Source organism: Topomyia yanbarensis, chromosome 1, assembly GCF_030247195.1.
Source record: "Topomyia yanbarensis strain Yona2022 chromosome 1, ASM3024719v1, whole genome shotgun sequence".
Taxonomy (NCBI): domain Eukaryota; kingdom Metazoa; phylum Arthropoda; class Insecta; order Diptera; family Culicidae; genus Topomyia; species Topomyia yanbarensis.
In genome coordinates this window covers 187,659,628-187,686,665 of record NC_080670.1, presented here as the reverse complement: position 1 = coordinate 187,686,665, position 27,038 = coordinate 187,659,628, and the positions used below count along the sequence as shown (strand labels likewise).

The 27,038-nt window shown below is 40.4% G+C and overlaps 1 protein-coding gene across 1 annotated transcript in view; it reads right to left on the bottom strand.

Annotated features, from left to right (window-relative positions):
• Positions 1–26,008, bottom strand: part of LOC131684565 (zinc finger protein 1-like) — a 113,683-nt gene extending 87,675 nt beyond the window's left edge. Inside the window, exon 1 of the mRNA XM_058967565.1 lies at positions 24,584–26,008. Within this exon, the coding sequence (XP_058823548.1) occupies positions 24,584–24,662 (79 nt within the window). The 5' untranslated portion in view covers positions 24,663–26,008. The remainder of the gene's footprint in view (positions 1–24,583) is intronic.
• Between the last annotated feature and the right edge of the window lie 1,030 nt (positions 26,009–27,038).

The window sequence follows — 27,038 nt, the reverse complement described above, 5'->3', positions numbered from 1 at the left end:
TCTACTAGAAAACGGGTATTTCTGTATTTTTATCAGTTTCAGTTTAAATATACCGAATGGTTGGTGAAGAGGTCTTCGAATTGTTATGTGATAGAAGCGAGTTGAATTCCCTAATAAATCGTCAGCTCAATAATAATCTACACGTCCAGTCTTGCGGAGCGATTCTCCGTCCGTCGCCGTCAACTTATTTTTCAAAATCTTCCGAAAAAAATGCTTCGTTCGTCATCTGACTTTGAATGGTATTAAACACAAATCGACAGCGAACTTATATTTAAAATTTCACAAAACTATAGTGGTTTTAGGTGCTTCCTATCGATGGCATTACTTTCCGATTAGATTGGTTAGACAAATGCCGTAAAGAGTGGAGACTGAGACTTCATCAAGTGCACCAGAAGAGTCTGTTCACGGGAAGCCATTTCAAAAATTGTAAGTCGTTTAAATAACAAATGCTACTTTGGATACTAGTTAGGATACATCGTCTATCGTGGCTCCAAGTTGGTGCCGGTCACTGACAAGATAAATTCGAAACACAAAAATCAGCCTTAATCAGTTAAAATGTAAATTATTTAATTTCTCAAGTACTTTTTTCTTGGAGCAAATATGTGAATGATTTCTTCGCGAAAAAAATTGATTTTATATAATTTAACACAGTAATTCTCAATTCTCGTGTAAATGTTTCTGGAGGCTCACGAAGATGAATATTTTTGCGGTTGGATATTGAATTATAAAGATTTTTCGCAAAAAAAAAGAAAATAAAATATTGATAGCAAATAAGATCAATCTTCACAAACAGTACTAATTCGTCACCTCCGGCTGCACAACATAATGAATCAGCTACAAAAAATAAATGTACCGGTAGAGCGGGAAAATAAAATTTCGATTCACTTTAAAAAAAAATTCTTCAAAATTGGTTTACAAGACATTATTAAGGAGGAGGAGGAAGTGACATACATACAGTTACACCACGCGAGAAACTGTGTATAGATAACGTTTAAAAGTTTAACGCAGTCAGAAAACTTCATTGCGAAGAAAAATATGCAACACGGTGTCGAATATGACAACCTTAACATCAAGATCCTGAATATACGGATGTTGATAAAATTGTAGTGCGCCTACACGACCTAGCGTCGGGCATTAGACATTAGAACACTTTAAAAGATTTATGTTGAAATACGGAGAATTGGAATCCGTTACAAATGCTACTTGAAGAAAAAAGTTGAAGTTGTTAAAATGCGTTTGGCTAATAACGCTGTGCGTGCACCTACCCTGGCCAGATTCCTGTGTGCCAGCTTTGTAACCAGACGACGTATTACGGAAAACAATACTCCGAAGTCGCTGAGAAAAATCAACCTGTGACAACTAATACCAAAAAAAGTTTTTAACAGGTGTTAATAAAACACAATCAATTCTATGCTATATTTTTTTTTAAGGATTTGTGCCCTCCTGTACAAAGACTGGTTTTTACCAACAAATTTTCACCCTAGTGAGAAATTTTGGTTTTTACCAAATTTTTCTCCTTAGGGTGAAATATAGCATAGTGCTTTCGCATAAGCCTGCTAAGCCAAGACAAGTTTCGGCTTCACTTGTGTCTCATCGGCATAAACAGAACTTCTGCTCGAACGGGACATCACGTTTGATCAGTCGTTTGATTGAAACACATAGTGTGTTTTAGTTTTTAAGGGATTTGCGTCAAGCCGGCGCTAATCTATTCCGACAATGTGTTAGTGTCGGTTTCTGATGAGGCGAAGCCGAAACGCAACATAGTATGACAATCAATTCGTTAAAACAATTCCTAATGCGCTGTGTACATTGAAACTAAATTCCTGCACCAACAACTAAATAACACCGATTGGTCTAGTGTCTCCAAACCAACAACCAGTGTAATAAATGCCGATAAAGACGGATTAACAACAGTGACCCGTAAGACCAGGAAACAAATAAGAACTTCCGCCTTCGAACATCATGAAAGCAGTACGATCAAAACGTGGACGTGAATAATAACGCGAGAGTAGGGAAATGGGTAAATGGACTCCTAAAATCTTGAGCGTTTTTTCAAAACGGCATATCTACAATGAGGGACTCTCTTTGTTTACTTTCTCTTTCGATTTTTACGGCGTCACTACAGCACTTTTCACTTATTTTACCGTACAAATCGAAAGACGGTGGTTTTGACTAGCACATTATGCAAAGAGTGGAGAGATAAATGTTAAAGCGACCGAATTATTAACAGAAGAGAAAGTAAACAAAGAGAGTCACTCATTGTATGTCGTTTTGAGTAAAAGGTCTAGAAATGTGGTGGACAACACAGCTAACGCATCACCGGCAACAAAAAGGTTCTCAACACGTAGCAGCAAGCTGCACTTACAAGATCCTCCTGTCCGCAGTAACTTTGTGTTATTCTGTTATTTTCACATAATGTTAAAATATGAAAGCTCCACGGCTTAGTGGTGACAAATATAACAAAAATAAATATAAAAATCTCCGTAATATCCTAGGGTGATTTCGAAGGAGTCCGTGATACGAAAAAGGTTGCGAACTGCTGGTTTAACACAATCATTCTGATTTCTTATGAACTCAAAATATCTTAAATCGGCCGTGTATAGTTCTTGAGATAACCTCGGTCGGTTCCGACAGCATGAAGTATAAAGCTACTTTACGTTCGTCCGGACATGCCGCAGACTCAGGTAATTCGCATTTCTAACGCCAAAAGATCCTGACCCCTGCGGTAGCAGACAAAGGGTTAAGTCGCCGGGAAACTCTAAGCTTGCTAATATGACCCAATTCCACGCTTTTCTAAACTTTAAAAAAAAATCACACCTTCCAGTCCCTTGCTAATTAAATGTTGTTAAAAACATAAAAAAATGTTCTTAGGATATTTATATATGAAATACGTTGAAAATTTGTGCGAATTGAACTGCACAGAACTTTAAGTCATCGTTTGCTACGACATTTTTTCAAAATTAATTTAAAATTGATTTTTTTCGGATTGTCGTAAAATTTTGAGCTAATTTTATTCAAATTGAAAGAAAAATACAATAAAAGTTTTCAAAAGAATTCAAGACATTGATTTTGGGGGGTTATCGCACGTCAAGCCAAACTTTGTAACGTGATGCACTTGCATAGAATTAGAAGAAAAAAAACTCCAGAAAGAGAACTGAGGAGAGAGAAACAACAACATATTCTCTGGCGTTGTATGGCAACACGTCTATTGTTATAAGGATAGACAGTGTTCGATTGGATTCGTTTTTTTGGCAGCTAAACCCGAATCCAATCGCCACGGAATGGAGTGTTCGCAGTACTCTTTTTACAGTTTTTCTACATAGAATTGTTGTTGATTGTTGCTTGTTGAGTTTTCCAGTTTTCAACAGTACCGATAGTAATTATTGTTTAGAATTAATTGATTGATTTATACACACTTAGAAGTAATTTTACATTTAAATTTGATTAACTGTGAATTTGAAAACAAACAAAAACAATCAACAAACGGCATTTGATTTGGAAGCGCTGCCAGTTTAATTTTTCTTCGGCAACTCAAACCTGTCAAAACGAACCGAAACAACGGACACGGAGTAGAGTAATTTGTTTGCTTAGAGAGCCTGTTTGTAAGCGAACCTTGGCATATTTAATTTGTCTTTGACAATACCAAATTGATTGCGACCGGGCTAGGGTTCGCAGTACCGACCCTTTTTGGCGAGAACCGGTACTACGGTACTGAAGCCCTCAGTACCGGTAGTACCGGTAAAGTACCGGTACTAGAATATTTTTTTAAAAAAATCGAAAAAAGCTTCAAAGTGAAGTTGAATGATCAAACTGATGACCTTATTTTCAGATAATTGATTTGTGCTGATCAAAAAACATGTTTATTGCTTTTAATTTACTTGCATGACTCATTTCAGAAGATATTTTTTGTATGCGGCACCTTCTTTTATTTTGAAATCTAGGCCACTTTGAAATCGATAACTGCTAAGCGGTGCAACTTTCGTCGACTTCAACAGATGGTAAATGTAAGAAACCCCATTAACAACAGTAAATCAAAGCGAGAACACCAGTAAATCCGAACAGGTTGCTCGCATTTCCACTCTTGCTTTTTTGTAAATTGGTTTCGACCTTTATGTCGTTTGCCTACTATTCTCTAATGCATACCAACGCTCCTTGCTTTCCTGTAAACTATGGAGTTTTGCAGAATTTTCCGATCACCAATAATTACAAATCGCCCAATTTTAACCAGTTCACCAACTCTAAAATTGTTAGCTACTAAATCGCTGTTCGTTCTTTTATGGATAAAGGTTTAAGAACAAACCAAATACAGACATGACTTAGACCATAGTCTTATAACGCGCCACCTAATGAATAATGGAAGCAAATCAGAATGTCGCGAATAAAAAAATCATAGCAAATTTTTACGTCTCTTACGCTATATGTGAGTATTTTGAAATTTAGTACAAGATTGTTAAAATTTAATTTCGACAAAATAGTGCAGGAATTTAAACATACCGTTCAGTACAACGCGAGCTAGTTAACTTTTAGAATTATTATGATGATGGCCCCAACTCATTTCCCCACAAAGGTCTTAGCTCAACGATTTATCCAGAAGGTAACTAATATAATTAAAAGTCATCTTGCCGACCAATATTTTGATACAGGTCTCCCTAGAGAGTTCACATATTTTTCATAAAAAATTGTATGGTACCGAAAATACCGGTACTGGCTTTTGTTCAGTACCGGTATTACGGTACCAAAAATGGGTCGGTATTCCCGGGATTTTCGGTACCGGTATTACCGGTACCACAACCCTAGACCGGGCGGAAACCGATTCGATCCGAGCCGGGCACCTTCAAACCGGATGACCTTCGAAAAACCAACGATACCAATCGTTGGCCGCCGTGTCCCTATTTCACGCGCCCGCGCCTGCTTGACAACTCGGATGATCTCCGCGGAAATTTGATTTTCTCTCTGCGTCGCGCCCGGCAATTACTGCCTGTTTGCTGTGTACTGAATGTTCCAGATAATCTAGCCTCTTGAACTCGTCAAAATACCGCAATGGCAAAACACACACACACGCACACTTCCCTCCGATCGATCAATTTCTGTTCGCAACGTTCGACCGCCGCATTCCTTACTCGTAGAAGCTACACTTCAAACGCGTACAGGCAGAGCTACCTTTGATCACCCCGATTTCGCCCGATCCGATCGCCATGACGTGAGCCAGTAAAGTGTGACAAACGCGCCATCTTGGATCGGTGGCGGCCTGACCGCGTGTTTATGTCGAAAGGTAATAAAATTTATTTTTTTTTACTACCGAGCACTCGTTTAATAGACAAGACACAAGACACTTGGCGCTTGATTCGAGAGAAAGAGATGGTGTAGGTATAGAAATACCTCGCCGGAGGTTTTACGAGCGATCAATTAGGATTGATTGAGAGAGTAGAGCAAACGGGTGGCGATGATGTACCTCTGGACACAGTTTCCCGGAATTGCTCGGCTGATGTCAGAGCTTCCATTGAGTTTTGCTATGTATATAGTTATGGGGTTACGCTTAATGACACTGACTGAGTGACTGTGGTGATAAGCGGGGCAAGGTATGCTTGCGTTCCACATCTAAGCAAACCTTCTAGAATACATGTGTGTGCCTAGATGATAAGCCGAGATCGCATTTCAAATAGTTCCTGGAGCGAGAGGTGATAAGAGTTTGGCTCTGTAATGGAGTTAAAAATACGAGTTTCAAGATAAGGTGGACGAGTAACGATAGGGGATGAAACAGGTATGAACGCGTTGTCGGATGGGTGTCCATTTTATGTCAGATAAATACAAACTGATACGGTCAGAATGACTTTTGCTTTTCCCCTACTCTTTTTTCTGTTCGTCATGCTTCACGCGTAATGAAAGAAGTTTTGAAAATGATCTAAGTGTGCGTATGTCGCGTCGCACTGACAACGGGTCCGATTGACCAGTGTGTGCGTGAGAGGCGGAGAGCACTCAGCTCATTCTACACGCTTATGTTGGTACAATCAATTGAGGAAGTAATAATTTAATTGGGATGGGCAGCAGTGCCGTGAACTGCGACAGGTAAGCGCACTGATGGTGATTACGTAAAACCGGTTTTCCAAGCGGTAGTAGGAGGAGTTTGGCTTTCGTTCAACGCGTTCTACGTGGGTGGGTTTAGTTTGGCGCAAGAGCGAAAAGTTCTGGTTTCGTTTCACCTAACGAGTTCTGGACAAAATCTGCAAAGCTGACGTCACTAAATAAATCGAACGTTGGCCAGTGGCTTTCCTTATCTAGAATCGGAATCAAATTTACTCCGGCAACGTTGCGCTCAACCGAAACTGAATTCATTAAATCTCTATTCTAATCACATCGTGAAAATACCTTTTGTTCCAGATTGCGCACCCTCCTCGCTGGAAATAAAATGTTCCTCCGAGGGGTATCTTTATGCAAAACTACGATATTGAGGTGCGTGCCGAGTTGCACACGTATGTGTGCGGATTTAAATTATCGCCCTTTTATTCGGTTACGTGGCCAGCCAGATGAGGACACGCGTCACAGGAGCGCAATAAATCCCCGCTTTTTTGTTGAGAATCAAAGTAGATTTGAATATAAAAATAAAGTTGCTACCTAATTCCGGCAATCGCGTCATCATTCTCGTGAACGGCAATTCAACCCTACATATCTAATGTGAAGTTGTTTCAGATGCCATAAACCTGTTTGAATGTAGTCCCCTGTCGCCAATCTGCGGAAGACTTTACCTTCCGCGGTGCGTTTAAAAGGCTCAACCCCTCGTCAACCAGTCGGTCGGTATTCACCTGTCTACGTCGTAGACTTCAACAGAAAAAAAACACTTGTCCCCCTCTTCCCGGTATAGACTGACAGTCTCACCACAAGACGCCATCGTGTCGCCTCACCGAGCTGCATCAAAGCAAGCCAAGATATCAAGGTAACCCTCCGAAATTAGACCCATCCTCCTCTCGATTCATATACGTATGTCAACATAACTTTCCCCGGCCGAATTTTATTCCCTCGCACCACCCAGTCTGGATCTGAAACTCTCCCTCCAGCAGCACACCAAAACAACGAGAAAAATCCTTCCCTCTTCGTATCGTGCCGGAAAACGAAGGATGACGTAAGACGAAAGGTACAATATCTAAGAATCGTACCAGCAGTCGAATCCGACAAAAGTCTACCACGACCATCACCGTGAGTCAGTGAGTAAGTGAGTGAGGGGGAAAATAAATGATTCTCCAATTTGCGTATACAACAGGACTGAAGAATAGACTAAGAAGGGCGCCTAGCTGCCTGATTGCGGACAACCTGTGAGTCACTTCGGCGTCATTCATTCTCAGGTCAGGTTTCGAGTGCGGTTGTTTTTTTTTCGACATCACCTCAATCGAAGCAAACAGAACAGGAAAAATAACTATGACTACCTACTGGAAAATGGGAAGGAGAGCTGTTTTCCTAACTCCTCAGATAATTGAGTGTGAAGTGAGCTGTCACAAGGTACCGGCCCGAATCGGCCAGCAGGGAACCTTGGAAAGAGACAAGGAGTCGACAGGTCATTCATTGTGAATGTTGGTAGGCAAAATTAAGTCAGGTACGGATACAGCTCACTGACTCCTGGAGAGGTTGTTTATTTTCTTTTGCGGTCAAATAATACCTTTTCACACCCCCGGCCACAAAGTGATCCTGCCTGGCGTGTCTGGCTAACGATTTCCACTTTTGTGAGTGGAAGCAATTAGATTTGGTCAAACCTTTTTTTCTGTCGTTGTTGTTATTTGCTCTTTTCCGACAGTGAGCTACCTTGACCCGTGGCCTGCTCCGATCTCCGGATGGTTCTGAGTGGTGAACAAGATACCGAGTACGGAAAGGTTCACGTAATTAATTATCCCCAGCTTCAATCAGAGAACGTTCGTTTCGACTGAGCCAGGCCAACCGTAAAAAAAAGCGAGACACATATGACGCCGGATTTGTTTTCCTGAAACGAAGGCACTCGGCTCTGAGTACTTCTGTGGGGATAGAAGCGGGGGTTAACCTCAGGAGAACCGTAGGTTAACATTTTGATTTTCTGCTCCGCTGGGATGGGTAACCTGTGATTAATGCTTTGTTCATGAGAGTGCGAAATTGGTTTAATTAAATTTCGAGGAGTCCTGCGTTCGGTATCTTCAAGCGCATCTCTTTTGTTTTCCGGCTAACGCGATCATCTGTCATCGGTTTAATTAAAAAGTTCACCACAGAAGAGTGTACCTTTTGTTTACGGATTTTTGCAAACCATTAGCAATATATCGGTGGCCCATCTGTTACTGTACTCCGCTTACACAAACTGCTTATCGTCTTTTGAGTACCGCCAATACCACAAAAAACAAAGCAACCGGATTGAAGTACACAAAGGGTTCTCACCTTTTCTGCACCATCCGTTCAAGTGATCCGCCTTTTGTGTTTACAAGGAGTTGAATTACCTTGAAATTGCCCACACTTGGCACTGCGCGCACCTTGCTCTTTCCACATGTTTCCACCAACAGGGCGTCGGGTTTCTCTCCGTCTACACATTACAACACACCTCGACGGAATCGGTTGCAGCTGCTGCTGCTACTAAAAACGTCCGGCCGGTTTCAAGAGGCTAACCCCAACTCAGCGAACAACAAACGCACGATTTCGCTGTGTGGACGACAAGAAAAATGAGTTCCTTCACCTAAACTCCTTTCGCTGGCTCGCCGTTTTTTTATCATTGAAGAATGAAAACAAACAATCGAACTAATCAACAATATGGCAGACACTTATTAACTGTTAATTATTTCTCCGTCTCACCTCGCTACTCTTCATCTTCTCACATCACACACACGTCAAAATGCACGGCTTTTCCATTTAGAAGCAGCAGCAGCAGCAGTGTACTTCTTTCAGAACGTTTTGTTATTTATTTATTCGAGAAATTACTTTAGCCGTTTCTTCTTTTCGCTGGCTTTTCATAAAAGAATTGCATTCATAAACTCTTGCCACTCCTGCCGGCTTCCGAGAAGAGCAAGTTTCTATAAACATGCATGATGATTTTTTTTTCTGTTCCTGACTTGAGGTGAGTTACCGTATGCATCCAGCCGCTTGCGGGACGGCGGCGCGTTGGTGAGGTGGCGTAGCTCGTAAACATCACGTCTTCTCTGGGTGCTGCTCAGGGATGCCAGTTTTACCGACTTGTTTCTATTTTACGAATTTTTGATGTGTTCGCCCGGAAATGAAAAACTATAGCGAGAATCGCATTTCATCTCGAGTGTTTGAGCTGTGCATAAAGGACAAATCTATTCGAAAGCAAAAGTTGGATACGTGGCCGTCAGGTGCGCTACTGAGTTTTATTGAAATTTAAACTGATCACATTTAGAGATGTCAAAATAGTAGATAAAATTTCACACCTAAGTTTGACAGGCGCTGGAATGGCGACACCAGTGTTTTAACGAATATTCGTTCAAATTATCATACATGTTTTAATGCTTTTTTGTAGGAATATAGTCTTTCACTCTGCAAAAAGTTAGTACTTTTGATTCAATCTTGACGTTTAGTTCAAGAAGATAACACCGGCAAAAGTTATAACTGATTACTGTTTTTAATATTGAATTCTGGGCTAAGTATACTTGAATTTATGGAAAATTCACCTAATTTTGGGAGTACTTAAAACAACAGAAATATACCTTAGTGAACCGAAGATCTCAACTCCGTTTAATGTTTTGTTTTTTTGGTGAAAACGAATAACAAAACTTAAAAGTGTCCAAATTCAATTTCAAAACCTATTATTTAGTTTTGTAGTATTTCTGCGAATGCAGATATCTAGGATTTTTAAAGAATATTTATTTTCACCAACTGGATGCATTCAGTAAAGTTTATTGTGAAATATCAGATTGTGAAAAATATTTAGTTTCTCAAATTGTTTAACTTTTTTCTTACCATTGACAATTTTTTGTAATATATTTCAGAACAAATTTAAATATTGCGAAATTATTGCGATATCGAAAATGTCATGCCAATTTTCTTATAATGTTTAAAATTAAACCAAAATTTTAGGGTAGTTTTATACATATATTTATTTCAAAAATCAAAAGAAAAGTTAATCGATGGAGCCTTGAGTGTAAAATTGAACGCATTTTCGCTTTCGCTCTCCATCAAAGTCTTTACAGTGTCATCCGGTACCAGTTTCTCAGTTTTTTTTTCCATTTTCTTAACATGTCCTTCTCGTCTTTGACTGTCTTCTTGCTCTTCCGAAGTTCCCGCTTCGTCATTGCCCAGTACTGTTCCACCGGGCGCAGCTCCGGACAGTTTGGCGGATTCATGTCCTTTGGAACAAAATGGACAGAACTGGCCTCATACCACTCCAGGACAGTTTTAGAATAGTGGCATGATGCCAAATCTAGCCAAAATAGCGGAGCTTCGGCGTGCTGTTGCAAGAACGGCAAAAGACGCTTCTCGAGGCTCTCAGATTTGTAGATCTCGCCATTTACTGTACCATTTGTCACGAAAAGCTCACTCCTCAGTCCGCAAGAGCAGATGGCCCGCCAAATGAGATATTTGGAGGCGAACTTCGACATTTTCTTCTTCTTAAATTTGTCGTCCACATAGAACTTGCTCTTGCCGGTGAAAAACTCCAACCCCGGAATTTGCTTTAAATCGGCTTTTATATACGTTTCATCGTCCATCACACAGCAGCCATATTTTGTCAGCATCTTCTCGTAGAGCTTCCGTGCCCGAGTTGTAGCCGTCGATTGTTGCCGCTCATCGCGGTTTGGGAAGTTCTGTACCTTGTATGTATGTAGTCCAGCTCTCTTCTTTGCATTCTGGACGTAGCTCTGCGACATGCCGAACTTTTTAGCCAAATCACGGCTTGACACGTTGGGATTTGCTTTAATCATCCGCTTCACCTTTCCCTCCGTCTTTTTGTTCTCCGGTCCCGGTTTTCTTCCAGCTCCTTTGCCGTGGTCCAACGTCAACCGTTCCTGGAACCGCTTCAACACTCTGGAGACGGTTGAATGGTGAAGGTTCAACATTTTTCCCAACTGCCGGTGCGACAGGTTAGGGAATTCCAGGTGTTTGGAAAAAAATTGTTCTCTCGACTCGCGTTGGTTCACCTCTATTTTCGTTGAATCGAAAAACACGACTTCGAGTTTGACAGCATATAAACAATACACATCAATGAGAAAGTGTGCAAAATTTGGTTGATTTTTACGCAATGGTAAAAAAAGTTATGCCATGTTGAATGTGTCGCAATAATTTCGTGTTCGCCCTTTAGGTGCTTCATCTTGGTGGCTCTGCCTGAAAAAGACTGGGAAAATGTGGTTTCCCGCATAGCTCCCGAAATATTTTCTGAAAATCAGTTTTTGCGTTCTTTATAGAAGTCATACGTACTTCGAAAACTAATACAACATTCGTGCACATTTTTTCCGAATGATTACCGTTAATGAAACTTAAGTGATCTCAGCGGTTGGTACGAATTATAGGAAAATCATCAGGCGGGCGCTATGCTCTACAATGAAACGCAACTCGAATACTTTGACGTCAACGCTTCTGACTAGTAAACATACCGCGCCTTATACATTCCGCATCTTCCTGACGCATCTAGATCTAGTGAAGCCGAGGAGTATCAACGATCACTGAATCCAGGGGTGCAGTGCATCGATGCAACGGCCGCCCATGGGCCTAAAATCAATTCCAGAAAGACTGCCACCATGTCAGCTGGATTGAGTTTCGTTGCATCATTTTCGAATCTTTTATTAAAACACCCGAATTCATCGATTAAGCACCGTTTAACTGCCCTCTTCGTAGCTATACTAATGTGTTCGAAAGTCACCGGTGGTTCATAAGTTCATAAACATCGATTGCAACAGGCAAAGCATTATCCGTAGACCAAACTCATGGCTCACCATGTGTCGCAGCTAAAAAATGATAGGCTTTGCAGTGATACCGATAAGTAAGATCCATAATCTAGGCCCTTCTGAAAAATGGCCAGTTTTAAAATCATTGTAGTAACATATATGAAAGCTTAAAAACGGATATTCTAGAGCGAATTACTTATGAACCTAAAACGGCAAGCTAATGTGAAGGAACTTTTGTCTTCTGCTGGTAGGAGAAGGGCATCCCACTCTTCTTATTTCTTTTCAGTCATGCCCATATGAGCCATTTAGCTCTAGTTTTCCGTTCTTAGTTAATAACTGATTCGCTCTAGAACACCTATCTTTTGTTTTTCTTAGTTTTCAGTCGATAACAGCAGAAAAATCAATACAGTAGAGCGCTTGTGCTTCAATTTTAGAATGTGAGTGACTCCGATCTCTTCACGTTTGACTGCATTCACAGGCAAATAAATCTGAACAAATTTTGTATGGTAGGTGATTCTAGAGTTTATTGTGGGAATATGTTCACTAGTATACTGAAGTAAATTATTTACCGACGAAATCAAACTTTGGCAGTTTACGGTTGGCTATCCTATAAGCATACATTTTCGTCGACCAACTGTACAGTTTTACAATTCTTGAGCATTTTTTCAAAAAGACATCTGCAATGAGTTACTCTCTTTGCATAATATGCTAGTTAAAACCACCATCTTTCGATCTGTACTGTAAAATAAGTGAAAAATGTTATAGTGACGCCGTAAAAATCGAAAGAGAAAGTAAACAAAGAGAGTAAATCATTGCAGATATCTCTTTTTGAAAAAACGCTCAAGAATTGTAAAAATTTCTATGGGATCTCGTTCTGTTGCTGTTTTTTTTTCATTAGATACCTTCCATCGACAGCACGAGTGTCCTCTTTGGTCTGATGTGCGTAAAACGTCACGATTTGGTTTGACATTTCTAGGGCCCGTGAGTTATTTACTGGAGAATCCACAATGAACAAAAAAAAACGTTGAAGGCGAGGCCTTGGTAGAATCTTGCGGCAATTAAAACGTAGCAAAATGGCTATTTTCATAATACCGCTTGCTAGGTTCCAACCAACGAACAAATAACCACCAATCAACCAAACACTGCAAAGGTTTGGTTTAATCTATTTTCATCCTCGTGTTTAATAAGTTGAGCACTGAAGCATACTCTTACAGTGCTAGTGTCCTTGATTTTTTGTATTTCCCATCGTGCTGGAAATTGGTAAAAATTAACCCACTGCTAAAACCAGGGTAAGACCTGGACCTCTCCCGCAAGCTATCACCCTAAAAGCGTCTTGTCTACGACAATCAAACTTTTCGAAAAGATGCTGCAGGACAGAATTGTTAACCATGTGAACAACAATAATAGCCGTTCGGTTCGAATTCCGAGTTGGCCATTCAACAACTCAGCAACGAATTATACAGAATGATGGACATGATTCTCGGGAATAAGGCATTGGTGAAATCCACCGCGATGCCCCTGTTGGATGTTGCGATGGCCTTTGATAGATTCTGGCACGATTGCAAATAACCGTTACAAATTTCCAATTTATCTGTTCAAGATAACCCTAAGCAACGCTCCTTCAAGATTACGCTGAACGGTATACTCTTCGAAGGTTTCCACATTTCGTCAAGGTGTCCCTCAGGGAAGCTTACTGGGTCCTATGTTATACAACATATACATGGCGCATCACAATCGTCTGAACTCTCGATCGAAGCAGATCGTTTTCTTGTGCTGTGCATAGAGTGGATCAATATAAATATATACATTGTGAAGGCCAGTCATTGTTTGCGGCAGGCTTTGTTCGCCGGTGCCTAGGTTGGTGAAGTGAATAGTTCAATAACCGGACAAGCCGCTATATAAGCTAAGTATCTTTTTTTTCCTCATTTCCCTTTCCCCCGATCTGTCGCTACTTCTTAGATCCCTTTCCCCTGAATATAAGTTTCATCTCTCGTTTACACCACGCGCTATCCTCGTGCCTAAATGGCCGAGGGCGAAGTACCATTGGATGGGAATGATATTCCCATGGATATACCGGATAAACCCGAAATTACTCCCTCCCCTGATTCCCCCAGTCCTCCTCGTATTAAAACATACCCACCCAGTTCAACTGGGCCCTGGGTGGTCTATTTCCGGCCCATTACGAAATCGCTTAATATTTTAGAGATCTCACGGGAGCTGACTGCTAACTACCCGGCCGTAGCTCAGATAACACGTGTTAGAGCTAATAAGATACGCATATTAGTGAATGACCTCGACCAGGCAAACTAGATTGCTCGCAGCGAGCGCTTTACAAAGCAATTTAAGGTGTATATACCTTGTTTGGCAGTGGAGATCGACGGGGTCGTTGCCGAACCGGGTTTGAAGTGCGAAGACGTGTTGAAGTATGGAGTTGGTTGCTTTAAGGACCCCTCACTTGAACATGTGAAGATTCTGGAATGCAAGCAATTGTATTCAGCCAAAACTGAGAATAATAAGACAACTTATTCATTGTCAGACTCGATTCGGGTGACTTTCTCCGGGTCTTCCCTCCCCAACTATGTCCTCCTGGATAAGGTTCGTCTACCGGTTCGCCTGTTTGTACCGCGGGTAATGAACTGCAGCAATTGCAAGCAGCTGGGCCACACAGCCACCTATTGTGGCAATAAGAAAAGGTGCGGCAAATGCGAGGGAGAACATGAGGATGACACTTGCAGTGGAGAAACTGAGAAGTGTATTTACTGCGGGGGCCTTCCGCATGATCTTAAATCATGCCCCGCGTACAAACAGCGCGGGGATAAAATTAAGCGCTCCCTTAAGGAACGCTCGAAGCGCTCTTATGCAGAAATTCTTAAGAATGCTTCGCCATCTGTCCCTTCCGAAAATTCCTTTGCTCTTTTGGCTGGCGTTGAACAAGAATCTGACGACCCACAAGAGGGAACATCTTTGGTTAACCCAGGGGAGTCCAGGAAGAGGAAAAATCAAGCTTCCCCTAGATTGCCTCGTAAGGGTGCCAAGGTGTCGTCCACTCAGAGTGCGCCAACTACAATCAATAAATCCAACGGAAGTGATGCACTAAAGCCGAAGCAATTTACTCCAGGACTTGGAAATTTTAATTCTAACAAGGAGTATCCACCACTTCCAGGGACACCAAAAACCCCAAGTGTTCCCTTTTTTCAAACAAATACTCAGTCCAGTAGCGGACTAATGAAATTTTCTGACATAGTGGACTTAATTTTCACAGCTTTCAATGTTACTGATCCTCTTAAAAGCATTCTGATACATTTTCTCCCTATGGTGCAAACATTTTTGAAACAGTTGACTGCTAAATGGCCCCTCCTTGCAGCGATCGTATCCTTCGATGGCTAAGTCATCAAACGAGGTCACTGATTCGATCACTGTCCTACAGTGGAATTGCAGAAGTATCCTCCCGAAAATCGATTCCTTCAAATTCTTACTAAATAGTTTAAAATGTGATGCTTTCGCATTATGTGAAACTTGGTTAACTTCCGATATAAATCTCAACTTCCACGACTTTAATATAATTCGTCTGGATCGAGAAAACCCCTATGGAGGAGTACTTTTGGGGATCAAAAAGTGCTATTCTTTCAACCGAATTAACCTCCCTTCGACACCAGGCATTGAAATTGTCGCTTGTCAAGTTCTAATCAAAGGTAAAGACCTTTGCATTGCTTCCATCTACATTCCTCCTAGAGCCTCGGTAGGGCACCGAACGCTTTGTAATATCACGGAATCCTTACCGGCACCGCGGCTAGTTCTGGGAGACTTTAACTCGCACGGTACGGTATGGGGCTGTCTTCATGATGATAATAGATCAACATTAATCCAAGATCTTTGCGACAATTTCAACATGACCATCTTAAACACGGGAGAAATGACGCGGATTCCTACACCACCAGCACGCGCAAGCGCGTTGGATTTATCGCTATGCTCGACATCGCTACAGTTAGATTGCATGTGGAAGGTGATCCCTGATCCCCACGGTAGCGATCATTTGCCTATCGTGATTTCAATTGCTAACGGTTCAAGACCATCGGAAACAATCAATGTCTCGTATGACCTCACACGGAACATTGATTGGAAGAGTTACGCGACCGCGATATCCGTTAAAATCGAATCCACTCAAGAACTTCCTCCGGAGGAAGAGTACAGGTTTTTGGCTGGCTTGATTCTCGACAGTGCGAATCAAGCTCAGACTAAACCAGTACCCAGCGCGAATACCCATGGACGGTCTCCCACCCTGTGGTGGGATAAAGAGTGCTCAGAGCTGTACGCGGAAAAGTGCACTGCATATAAGGCCTTCCGGGAAGACGGGTTACCCGCTAGCTATCTACAGTACGCGTCGTTAGAAAGGCGAATGAAGAGTCTAATGAAAGCCAAGAAACGCAGTTATTGGCGCCGGTTCGTCGACGGGTTAACGAGAGAAACAGCGATGAGCACTCTTTGGGGTACGGCTCGATGTATGCGTAACCGTAATAGTACCAACGAGAATGTGGAATATTCAAACCGTTGGATATTCGCTTTCGCCAAGAAGATTTGTCCGGACTCTGTCCCGGTACAGAAAACGTGCCGCGCCGCGTCTCCTCACGATACCGCGAACGAAACACCGTTTTCGATGGTGGAGTTCTCACTTGCTCTCTTATCATGCAACAATAACGCCCCAGGGTTAGACAGAATCAAATTCAACTTGCTGAAGAATCTGCCTGACACTGCAAAAAGGCGCTTGTTGAATTTATTTAACAAGTTTCTTGAGGGTAACATTGTCCCTCATGACTGGAGGCAAGTGAAGGTCATCGCCATCCAAAAACCAGGAAAACCAGCCTCCGACCACAACTCGTATCGGCCGATTGCAATGCTGTCCTGTATTCGGAAGTTGTTCGAGAAAATGATCTTGTTTCGCCTCGACAATTGGGTTGAAGCAAATGGCTTACTGTCAGATACACAATTTGGCTTCCGCAAAGGCAAAGGGACGAACGATTGCCCTGCGTTGCTTTCTACAGAAATCCAAATGGCCTATGCTAACAAAGAGCAGATGGCATCAGTCTTCTTGGATATTAAGGGGGCTTTTGACTCAGTTTCTATCAACATTCTGTCAGAGAAGCTGCACCAGCATGGTCTTTCGCCAATTTTAAATAACTTTTTGCTAAACCTGTTGTCTGAAAAGCACATGCACTTTTCGCATGGCGATTTAACAACATTGCGGTTTAGCTACATGGGTCTTCCCCAGGGCTCATGTCTAAGTCCCCTGCTCTACAATTTCTACGTGAATGACATTGACGATTGTCTTGCCAATTCATGCACGCTAAGGCAACTTGCAGACGACGGCGTGGTTTCTGTCACAGGGCCCAAAGCTGCCGACTTGCAAGGACCATTACAAAATACCTTGGACAATTTGTCTGCTTGGGCTCTTCAGCTGGGTATTGAGTTCTCCACGGAGAAAACTGAGTTGGTTGTTTTTTCTAGGAAGCGTGAGCCGGCGCAACTCCAGCTTCTATTAATGGGTGCAACGATCAATCAGGTTTTCACATTTAAATATCTCGGGGTATGGTTCGACTCTAAAGGTACCTGGGGATGTCACATTAGGTATCTGAAACAGAAATGCCAACAAAGGATCAATTTTCTCCGAACAATAACTGGAACATGGTGGGGTGCCCACCCAGGAGACCTGATCAGGTTATACCAAACAACGATATTGTCGGTGATGGAGTACGGGTGTTTCAGTTTCCGCTCCGCTGCGAACATACACTTCATCAAACTGGAGAGAATCCAGTATCGTTGCTTGCGCATTGCCTTGGGTTGCATGCACTCGACCCATACGATGAGTCTCGAAGTGCTGGCGGGCGTTCTTCCGCTAAAAAATCGATTTTGGGAACTCTCATATCGATTGCTCATCCGATGCGACATTCTGAACCCGTTGGTGATTGAAAACTTCGAGAGGCTCGTCGAGCTTAATTCTCAAACCCGATTTATGGCCTTGTACTTCGACTACATGGCACAGAGCATTAACCCTTCTTCATATACTCCCAACCGTGTTCGTTTCCTAGATACTTCTGATTCTACTGTGTTCTTCGACACATCCATGAAGGAAGAGATTCGTGGAATCCCGGACCATATACGCCCGCAAGTGATCCCCAATATATTTTATAATAAATTCCGAGAAGTCGACTGTGACAAAATGTTCTACACTGACGGATCAAATCTCGATGGGTCCACTGGCTTCGGTATCTTCAACAATACTATCACCGCTTCATTCAAGCTCAATGATCCTGCTTCAGTTTACGTCGCAGAGTTAGCTGCAATTCAGTACACCCTTGGGATCATCGACACTCTGCCCACAGATCACTACTTCATCGTTTCGGACAGCCTCAGCTCTATCGAGGCTCTTCGTGCGGTGAAGCCTAAAAAGCAACTCCCGTATTTTCTGGGGATGATACAGGAGTCCTTGTGTACGTTATCTGAAAAATCTTATCAGATTACCTTTGTTTGGGTCCCCTCTCATTGTTCTATCCCGGGCAATGAAAAGGCCGACTCATTAGCAAAGGCGGGCGCATTAAATGGTGACATATACGAAAGACCAATCTGCTTCAACGATTTTTTTAGTATTTATCGTCAGAGGACGCTCAACAGTTGGCAAACCTCGTGGAGCAACGGGGAACTTGGACGATGGCTACATTCGATTATCCCAAAGGTATCAACGAAGCCTTGGTTCAGGGGGATGGATGTGGGTCGGGATTTTATTCGTGTAATGTCCCGACTTATGTCCAACCACTACACCTTGGATGCGCATTTGCGGCGTATTGGGCTTGCGGAGAGTAGTCTGTGCGCTTGTGACGAGGGCTATCACGACATCGAGCACGTTGATTCTAATATAATGCTGTTCGATTATCCATTATGGTTTTTCTCTTGAGAATTATATTCGGCATATTTCATTGCATGCGAACATATGTAACATATAGCCTAGGCAGCAAAAGCAGCGCACGTGCCGTGAAGGGCGAGGCAAGGTACCTATGTTCGAGACTTACTATAAAGGTAATTGTGGTAAAACAGTATCGTGTCAGAACCAAATTCCGTCAAGATTAATCTATTTATTCCATTGCATTAGAACAGTGGTTTTCAATATTTTTCGTTTCATGTACCCCTTTCTGAAAATTGCTTACCAGCATTACTCCGTCGGAAAAAAGGATAATAACCATAATTTTCCAAGTAGAAACTTGTTCCTGAACACTCTCAGTAAGCATCTCAATTCATGATACACTGAAACAATATATAAGGACACATATCTGACGGGAATGTTATGATAACAAGTTGGAATTTGCCCTGCATAATTCACCCCCTACAATAGCCAAATTCACCCCCGGTTGAAAACCACTGCATTAGAAGGAAGTGAATAACAGTTCTAAACAGTATTTCAACAATTACAAAAACATTGCGAAAAATGACAGCCTATCGGGGATTTCTAATAGCATGAGTAGTGCCGTAATGCGGCTTTCGATTTTGACATTCATACATTGATGCTATGTAATAGCATAGGCAATGCAGCAAACGGGCTGTCAATCTCTGCACAACATTTTGCCTTTTCTGGCATTATATAAGAATATAGGGTTTAACGGTCCTTTAAGACTGCCCTATACGCGGGTCTGAAGCAGATATTACGTTATAATGCTTATTGTTTACTTGGGTACTGCACAGTGGGACGAGCCCGGACTTAAGTCCATATATGAAGGTTATGCGATATTCTCACTAGTATTTTTCTCGTATCAGCTGAGCCATCAGAGATATTTTTGCGTGATTCTAGGTAATTTGAATGCAAAATGAATTTTTGACAGATTTTTGAAGGGCATAACTCAAGTGCTTTTTGCATTGTTTGACCATAGGAACTACATACGGTTATTCTCGATTTTCAAAGAAACGGTTGATTTTATGAATTGCATTACTTCACCAAAATTATCCGTGTGATAAAATTACATCGTAAAATCGACAAAAATAAGTCACTAGTTGGTTTAGTTAGTGCTTAGATAACTGTTTGTCATGAATTTTTATTGAATTCGAACTTCTAAAGCGATAACAACAACGACGCCCGTGAATGCCCGCGATCACACTATGCTCATTCGAAAGCTTTTCATTTTCTCTTTAAAATGAGCCTATGCTAGTTTTGCGATAAGCAGACAAAATTTGAAAAAACTGTAAATGGAGGCGCATGGTTATTACTGTTATTTAATTTGAATATTCACTTGATAACTAGAATAATGACACTAATTTATGCACAACTTCCAAATAGCATTTAGAGCATGATCTACAAGGGTTTTACTAGCGTTCAAGAGTAAGGAGCCGAGTGAGAAGTATGGTTTTAAGTGGTAAAGGAATTAAGAATGTTTAAAATTCAGTAAATATTTTCAATCATCTGAAATGTGTCATAAAATGTTTCATGAACTATTTTTGCTAACTTACGCAATAACTGTCAAATTGAGTGAACACAGTTGAGTTCTAGTCATTTGGTGAAACTATTTTATCCGAGTTTGCATAGCACTGATATAGCTTAAGGGTATGCGATATTGTCCAAATAAAATAAGACCATTTTTAATGAACCATATACGCGAAATAAACATTTTGGATTTATTTTATTTAATATATGAAATAAGCAATCTAAGTAACTTAAAACACATCTGCGAAAACAAAATCGTTAACCATCTTCTTGATTAGTGAATGTAAATCAATATTCCACTAAGACGCTCAAAATGTTTGTTTTGAAAATGAAAGAAAATGTAGTTGGTATGAAACCAAGTAACCCACTATTGAATTAAACGTTCTAAAACAAGTCGATCACATCTTATTTGATACTTAAAAATAATATAGTCATTTCTGAAACCCCATAATGAGATGTCAATCAATTCGTTTCAATACGGAAAATAAATTCCAAAGTTACAATTGAAAGAAATCTTTATAAAAGACAAAATATTTACTTTTGAGCCATTCTAATAAGTAATAAAGTTAATTTCTATTTTTATATCCAACATAGGAATTCAGCACACAAAAATGTCTTAAAAAAATTTTGAATCCTCAAACAAAATAATTATTTTTGAGCCACCCTAATACACAATGAGATTATTTTTACAAATGTTGATATCAAAAACAATTTAACACACGAAAATTAATATACACAAATTTTAAGAACGATTTAGAAAAAAAAATATTTTTGAGATTTATACCAAAAACACTATTTTTTGGGATTTTCGTCGCTAAGCAATCTTCTACGCGGTCGGATTTTAACCGATTTTAAATGTTTCGAGTGTTCTAGAAAAAAAAAGAAATTACCTTTTCAACGGTATGCTATGTTATGTTCTTTAGTTAAAAATACTACGCAGTTTTGGGACAAAAATATGTAAGTAACCATTATTTTGCTATTTTTGTCATGAACAATATGGAAATTCCTCTACATTTTATTTAGAAGTGTCTTTGTTTTAATAGAACTTTAAAGAGAACGTATAATTCCGTATCCAACGATCTATTTAATATCACAAACGGTTGAAAAATGGGAGCTATTATTTTTTCCCAAATTAGAACCGTGCTCATATGAACTTTTAAGGTGGCTGTCTCATATAAAATTAAAAAAAAGATCGATATTTTTGCTCGATTACGTGTACATTCAAAGGTATGTGTGCGAACTTTAAAGTTAAAACTGTAAAAAATAACGGAACATATAATTCTAGAGTTCTAAAGTGCGCGACCATACCTCACTAACCCCTTAAAAATTCATTCGAGCAAATTACTAATTTGGAAAAAAAAACATCACCCGGGACAAGTCAGTTGCTTTAGACGTTCACATGTGTCGTTTGAACTGTTTGGATTTTTTGTGTCAAACTAGTGCTAATTTGGGTACTAGTTTAGATACATCATCTAACTAGACACCCAGTTGGGGCTAGTAACTGACAAGATGAATTCGAAACATAAAAAATCAAACCTAATTTAAAAAAAATAACTTTTTTTAACCGATTTTAATATAAACAGATCGTTCGATGCGAAATTAAGGGTTCTCTCTAATTTTTTTATTAAAACAAAGGCGTTTCTTTAGAATATTGTTGAGCAATTTCCACAATTTTCATGAAAAAAATCCAAAATTCTGGTTGTTTTCATATTGTCGCCCCAAAACCGCAAAATAATTTTAGCGAAAAACATTACTTTTCATACCGCTGGAAATGTCATATCTTCTTCTTTCTAGAACACTTAAATATTGAAAATCGTTAGCAAAATGACATTTTTTTGGTGCGGAAAGTCCCGAAAAATAGTTTTTTTTACCATAAATTAAGATTTGGGGGTATACAACATTTTTCAAACTTCGTTTTGTGTTGCATTTGGCGAGATCTGTTATTGTTCTCCGGCCAAAACAGAAAACGATTGTCATTCTCAAAAAATCCTTATGAAAGTGTTTCATGTCGACTCTCTACCCGATCAGAATGAAATAACAATTTTTATTATTATAACAGAACACAATTTCTGTAACATATTGTGTTATAAATTAGGTCTCGTTAGTAGTTAAAATAACAAAAAATTATAACAAGAAACAATGCGAGATATAGTTGAAATATTCCTGTTATGTGTTTCTGATCGGGTAAGCGAACATGGACAACATAGCCAACCGAACCTGTCTGCTGCTAACACAATCCAACGTTTGACCAAACTTTGTGTGAGTACGGATCCTACATTCTGTTTAAGGTTAGACACTTTCTCTAGAGCAAAATTTGTTCCACCGGTCGAACCGATAAATACAGCAATTTTCTAGTGTAATCTCAACTGATTTGATACGGAAATCTACAAAATTTCACACATTTTTTTCACTATACGACGATCGTAATCTTTACTAACTTTTTTTATTTTCACGAGTACACTTGAGTTCTTGAACATCTTCAGGCATTGCCAAACTTCCATGAAAATACTATGCTGTGGCTGCCGGTTGCCATTTCACCTGATTTTTTCCTGTTCAGACTCTACCTAGAGAGCTCTAGTTGGATTAACCTTGTTCTAATTTACAGCAAATTGTTTCGGATGAAGAAACAGATGGGGCAACAGTTCCACCTAAAGCACTGCGGTATCTGTGGCAATAGGCCAGGTGTTTATTCACCCTGTTGCTAGGAAAATTCCAACAAAAGAACCAATCCACTAATCTAGATGGGCGACACAATCACGAATTTGAATTTTTAAATGAGTTGCGATTCACTTGTTCATTATGATCCTAACAATACGCAACGAATACGAATGGAATGAATTAGGTGGTCAGCTTACCTAGGTTATGAACCACATGAAACGCGTGTACACTTGTTTGCATCAATGGACTAAAAATCTATTCTAAATCAACTTCAAACAGACTTTTCATTAATCTCCTCGAATGAGTCAATAAACCGATCAAAAGAATCGATTCTTTCTTGTGACGGAATCAGACACGGTTTACTCTCGAAACTGAATCAGTTTGCCCATATCTACAGCAGATTAGTCTACTCAGTAGCAAACCAAAGCACTGGGAGAAGAATTGGAGGAAAATATACAGACTAAGAGTTTATATGGATCTGTTTTTCTTTTCTTAATTTATGTATGAAAATTCGAAATTCTTGGTAGGCACGTACCTAGACCGCCCTGTCTCCAAGGGTCTGCCGGGTAGATAAATAGAGAATCCGAGTAGTTACTAAACCGCTAATTACAAATAATATTAACAGAAATCATTGCGAAATTTTCCGATGAAATGATTATGATAAAATCAAAGCAAAATCGCTGATAAAGTTAGATTTTCGAATTTCGAATTCATCTCATCAGTAACTAGCACCTACAGACTATAAGCACCTAGCAGACTAAAAAATCAAACAGTGACGTAACTTGTGTGAACACGTTAAACATTCTGCTCGTCCTGAGTGATATCTTGGGAAGCTATTACAGAAGCTTATGAGTAACCAAAAATGAGCTCTTGTTTATTTGCTTGAGAACCTAACGCAAAATTTACTACAAACCGGGAAAAATTGGATTAAACCAATTTCTACATGAAAGGTAAACTTAGATAAAATTGTATTTTTGAGTTTCGAATTCTTTTCATCAGTAACTAGCACCAACCTGGCGAAGAACCCAAAAATTGTTCAAAATATTCGTGAACTGTAAGAAAATTCCACAGCATTAAAAACAAATCGAAAGTGAAATTAGTTCGTTTACTTTCTTGTTTAAAACAGAGTGATAATAGTACATATAATCATGACTGCCTCTAGTTACAAGTTACTAAATAATGTGGTTCGGTGTTATGATTTCTAGATGTCAACCGATTCAATTTCGTTCAGAATTAAGATTTATTTTCAGATACATTTCCAACAGAAGTTTGCGAGTGTCTTCGAATTAATTCTGAAAAATCCATCTCAGCGTTCCACAAATTTTCAAGCAAAATCAACTAGCTGTTACATCAGTTGAACTGAAAATTATAAATAAATAGAAATTTATCTGTGAGAAGCTAGCCAAGGTGATTTTTGGTGTATCCTGATGTATCCAAACGAGCTAAAATTGGATTGATTGCTATGAAAATTTGCTGCTCGTTTTGGATACTTCATTTTCTTCCTGTCCATGGTCTACTAGATCAATTGGGGACTCTGTTGATAACTACTCTCTTAGGCTAAACGAGGCACCCAAACACACCCAAAATTTAGTGCTAATAACAGTAGAAAAAATTGTTCAATACATACACTGCAGCGCAAACTTGGCCGATGATGGCATGATACTGTCTTCTTGTCCGAAACGAGGCGGCACCAGGCAAGACAACATTTGGAACCGCTTTTGTTAAGGGTATTGCCCTCTCTGCTTGCACCTTTTTCACGGGCTTTTTCACTAAATTTTCACCGTTTTCACTTGCTTGCCGAACAAAATCGAAAAAACAAAAACAAAAACCGCTTTTCCGAAGGTCAATCAATAACTATCAAACTCACTACTGCCGTTTGCTGCCTTCCCCGACCAAAGGTTTGTAATTGTGGAACCCGCTCATCGAGACCAACCGGGGACAGGGGAAAAACAACCTTCCATCAATTTTCCGCTAACAATCATAAATCAAACTGAAACCATTCACTAGGGTCAAAGTTTTTCGCTTCACTGCGGGTAGATTCCATTTTGTGATAATTTTATCCCAAAACAAGTCACTAGATATTCCACTGTCTAACTTCGGTTGTCGTTCCGCCGTGTATCACAACAAAACCGTTGGACACTACTATTTGGTGGAGGGCCTGAGCCGAGGATCGATCACCTTTTCGTTGTTTTGTTATCAATGTGTAAAACAGGATTTTGTCATTAGACGGTAAAACTTCGTTGTCTTCGATCTTCTTGTTACTTTCACTAAAAACCATTCGATCATTTGTACTTCTTCTACTCTGTATTCCTTTGTTCCAAGTGTGGCACCAAGCACAGCAAAGGTGTGCGCTTTTCTATTTGTTAAACCAGCATTCCCATTTTGTTCCACGGCTCACTTGGATGGATGTTTCTCCCTTTGACTGGCAAGGCGGGATTCTAACGTCCTAACGCGTCGCGAACCCTCCCGTTGGATCAAGTCAACTCAACAACCGGAAACGGATTAACCATAGGTAGGTGTATTCACCTAGCACCCGACAAAAACCGTGGCGCACCACCTTAACTTCCACGGGTCTGTCTCTGTTGTGTGTTCTATGTATATTCACTCTCGAGACACACTCTACACCTTACTAATCGCTGTGTGCCTTTTCGTAGAGAACCCGTAATCTCGTGTTTACGCTGCGACGTTTCAGTCGCTACTAAATTGTATGTACGATAGGTACGACACACCGCACCAACGCCAGCAGCCAGAGCACAGCAGGCATATATCTCACACGACGACGACGACGACGAAGCAACCATCAGATCGTCCTCTCCTGCTGCGCGCCTCTTCCCAATACGCCTCAAAAACACGTTTCCGACGAGATTGTGTGTACGGGAGAGTCACAATCCACCGTTGCGCTAGTCGCCTACGTGTATGTATCTGTGTGTGGAAGCACCGGTGTGCAGCAGCACCCTCATCTTTCGCGATCCTGCCTGCCCGAGTAGCCTCAGTGTAGTATATGTACAGAGAGACGGCAGAAAAGTAATTTACCAGATGATGCCTTTTTTGCCTGTGGCCTGAGCCTAACTGAACCGCATTGTACAATGTACAATCTATGCTAGCACTCATCGCTGCTGCCCGATAGCAGCTCACGGGGGAAAAGTCACTCACAATTCATTGAGTGCTCATTCATCGATTCATCCGCAAATAAGCAAAATAACGCACACTTTGACGACTGTTGGTCCAGCCAGAGAACCCTTCTACGTTTACTACGATGGGGTCGGTTTTTGTGAGCGTACGGGACGGGAGGCGGTGAGTGAACTTTCATTCAACATTTCCGACTGTGTTGATTGCCGTGCAAAAAGCTACTCTCGCTTGCTCTTCGCATAGTGTTTACACTTTTGTATTATTCATCAGCGAAAGAAAGGTGGAGTTTGTTCTAGCTGTATGGGTGATCTTCTCCGCTTTTCTTACTGTGTGGCGGTTTTCTTATCCGTACAGTGACTGTCGGTACAGCGAAGAAGGAGAAGTTGCGCATTCCGTTGTGCCCCGTTTCGGGGATGCTAATCTTTTCTTTCGGGCAAGGTGCACGGGTGTGCATTTTATTTCTTTACTTTACTTTATTCTTTTGAGGTGGTGGTGGTGCGTGGGATTAGATACAGAAGAAAAAGAGTGGAATACGTTTTATTATTGCACGTCTTGTTGAGGGCAAAGCAGTTTCTGATACACGCACAATCCTTCATGAAGCTTTTTGCAGAATGAATTTGAAGTGTAATGCTTTGAGTGAGCTTCGGATATGAAAGCTTCCTTTGAAGCTCATGGTAAAGTAAATGTAGGATTGGTATTTTTTATATTATTTAGCTCTATACTGAACAGATCAACTTAATTTTTAACACATTTTTGGTTCGTGAGCGGGCACTATACCGTATGGGAGAATATGAATAATAACGGAAATGAGATATCGCATTTTAAAGAAAAATAAATTTATTAGTATAAGCTCTTTTTTATATTTTTAGGAATGGAACGACTGAGAAGAATATCGGATAATAACATCCAAAACCTATTAAAGCGTAGATAATGCAGAAATCAATAGCGGATTG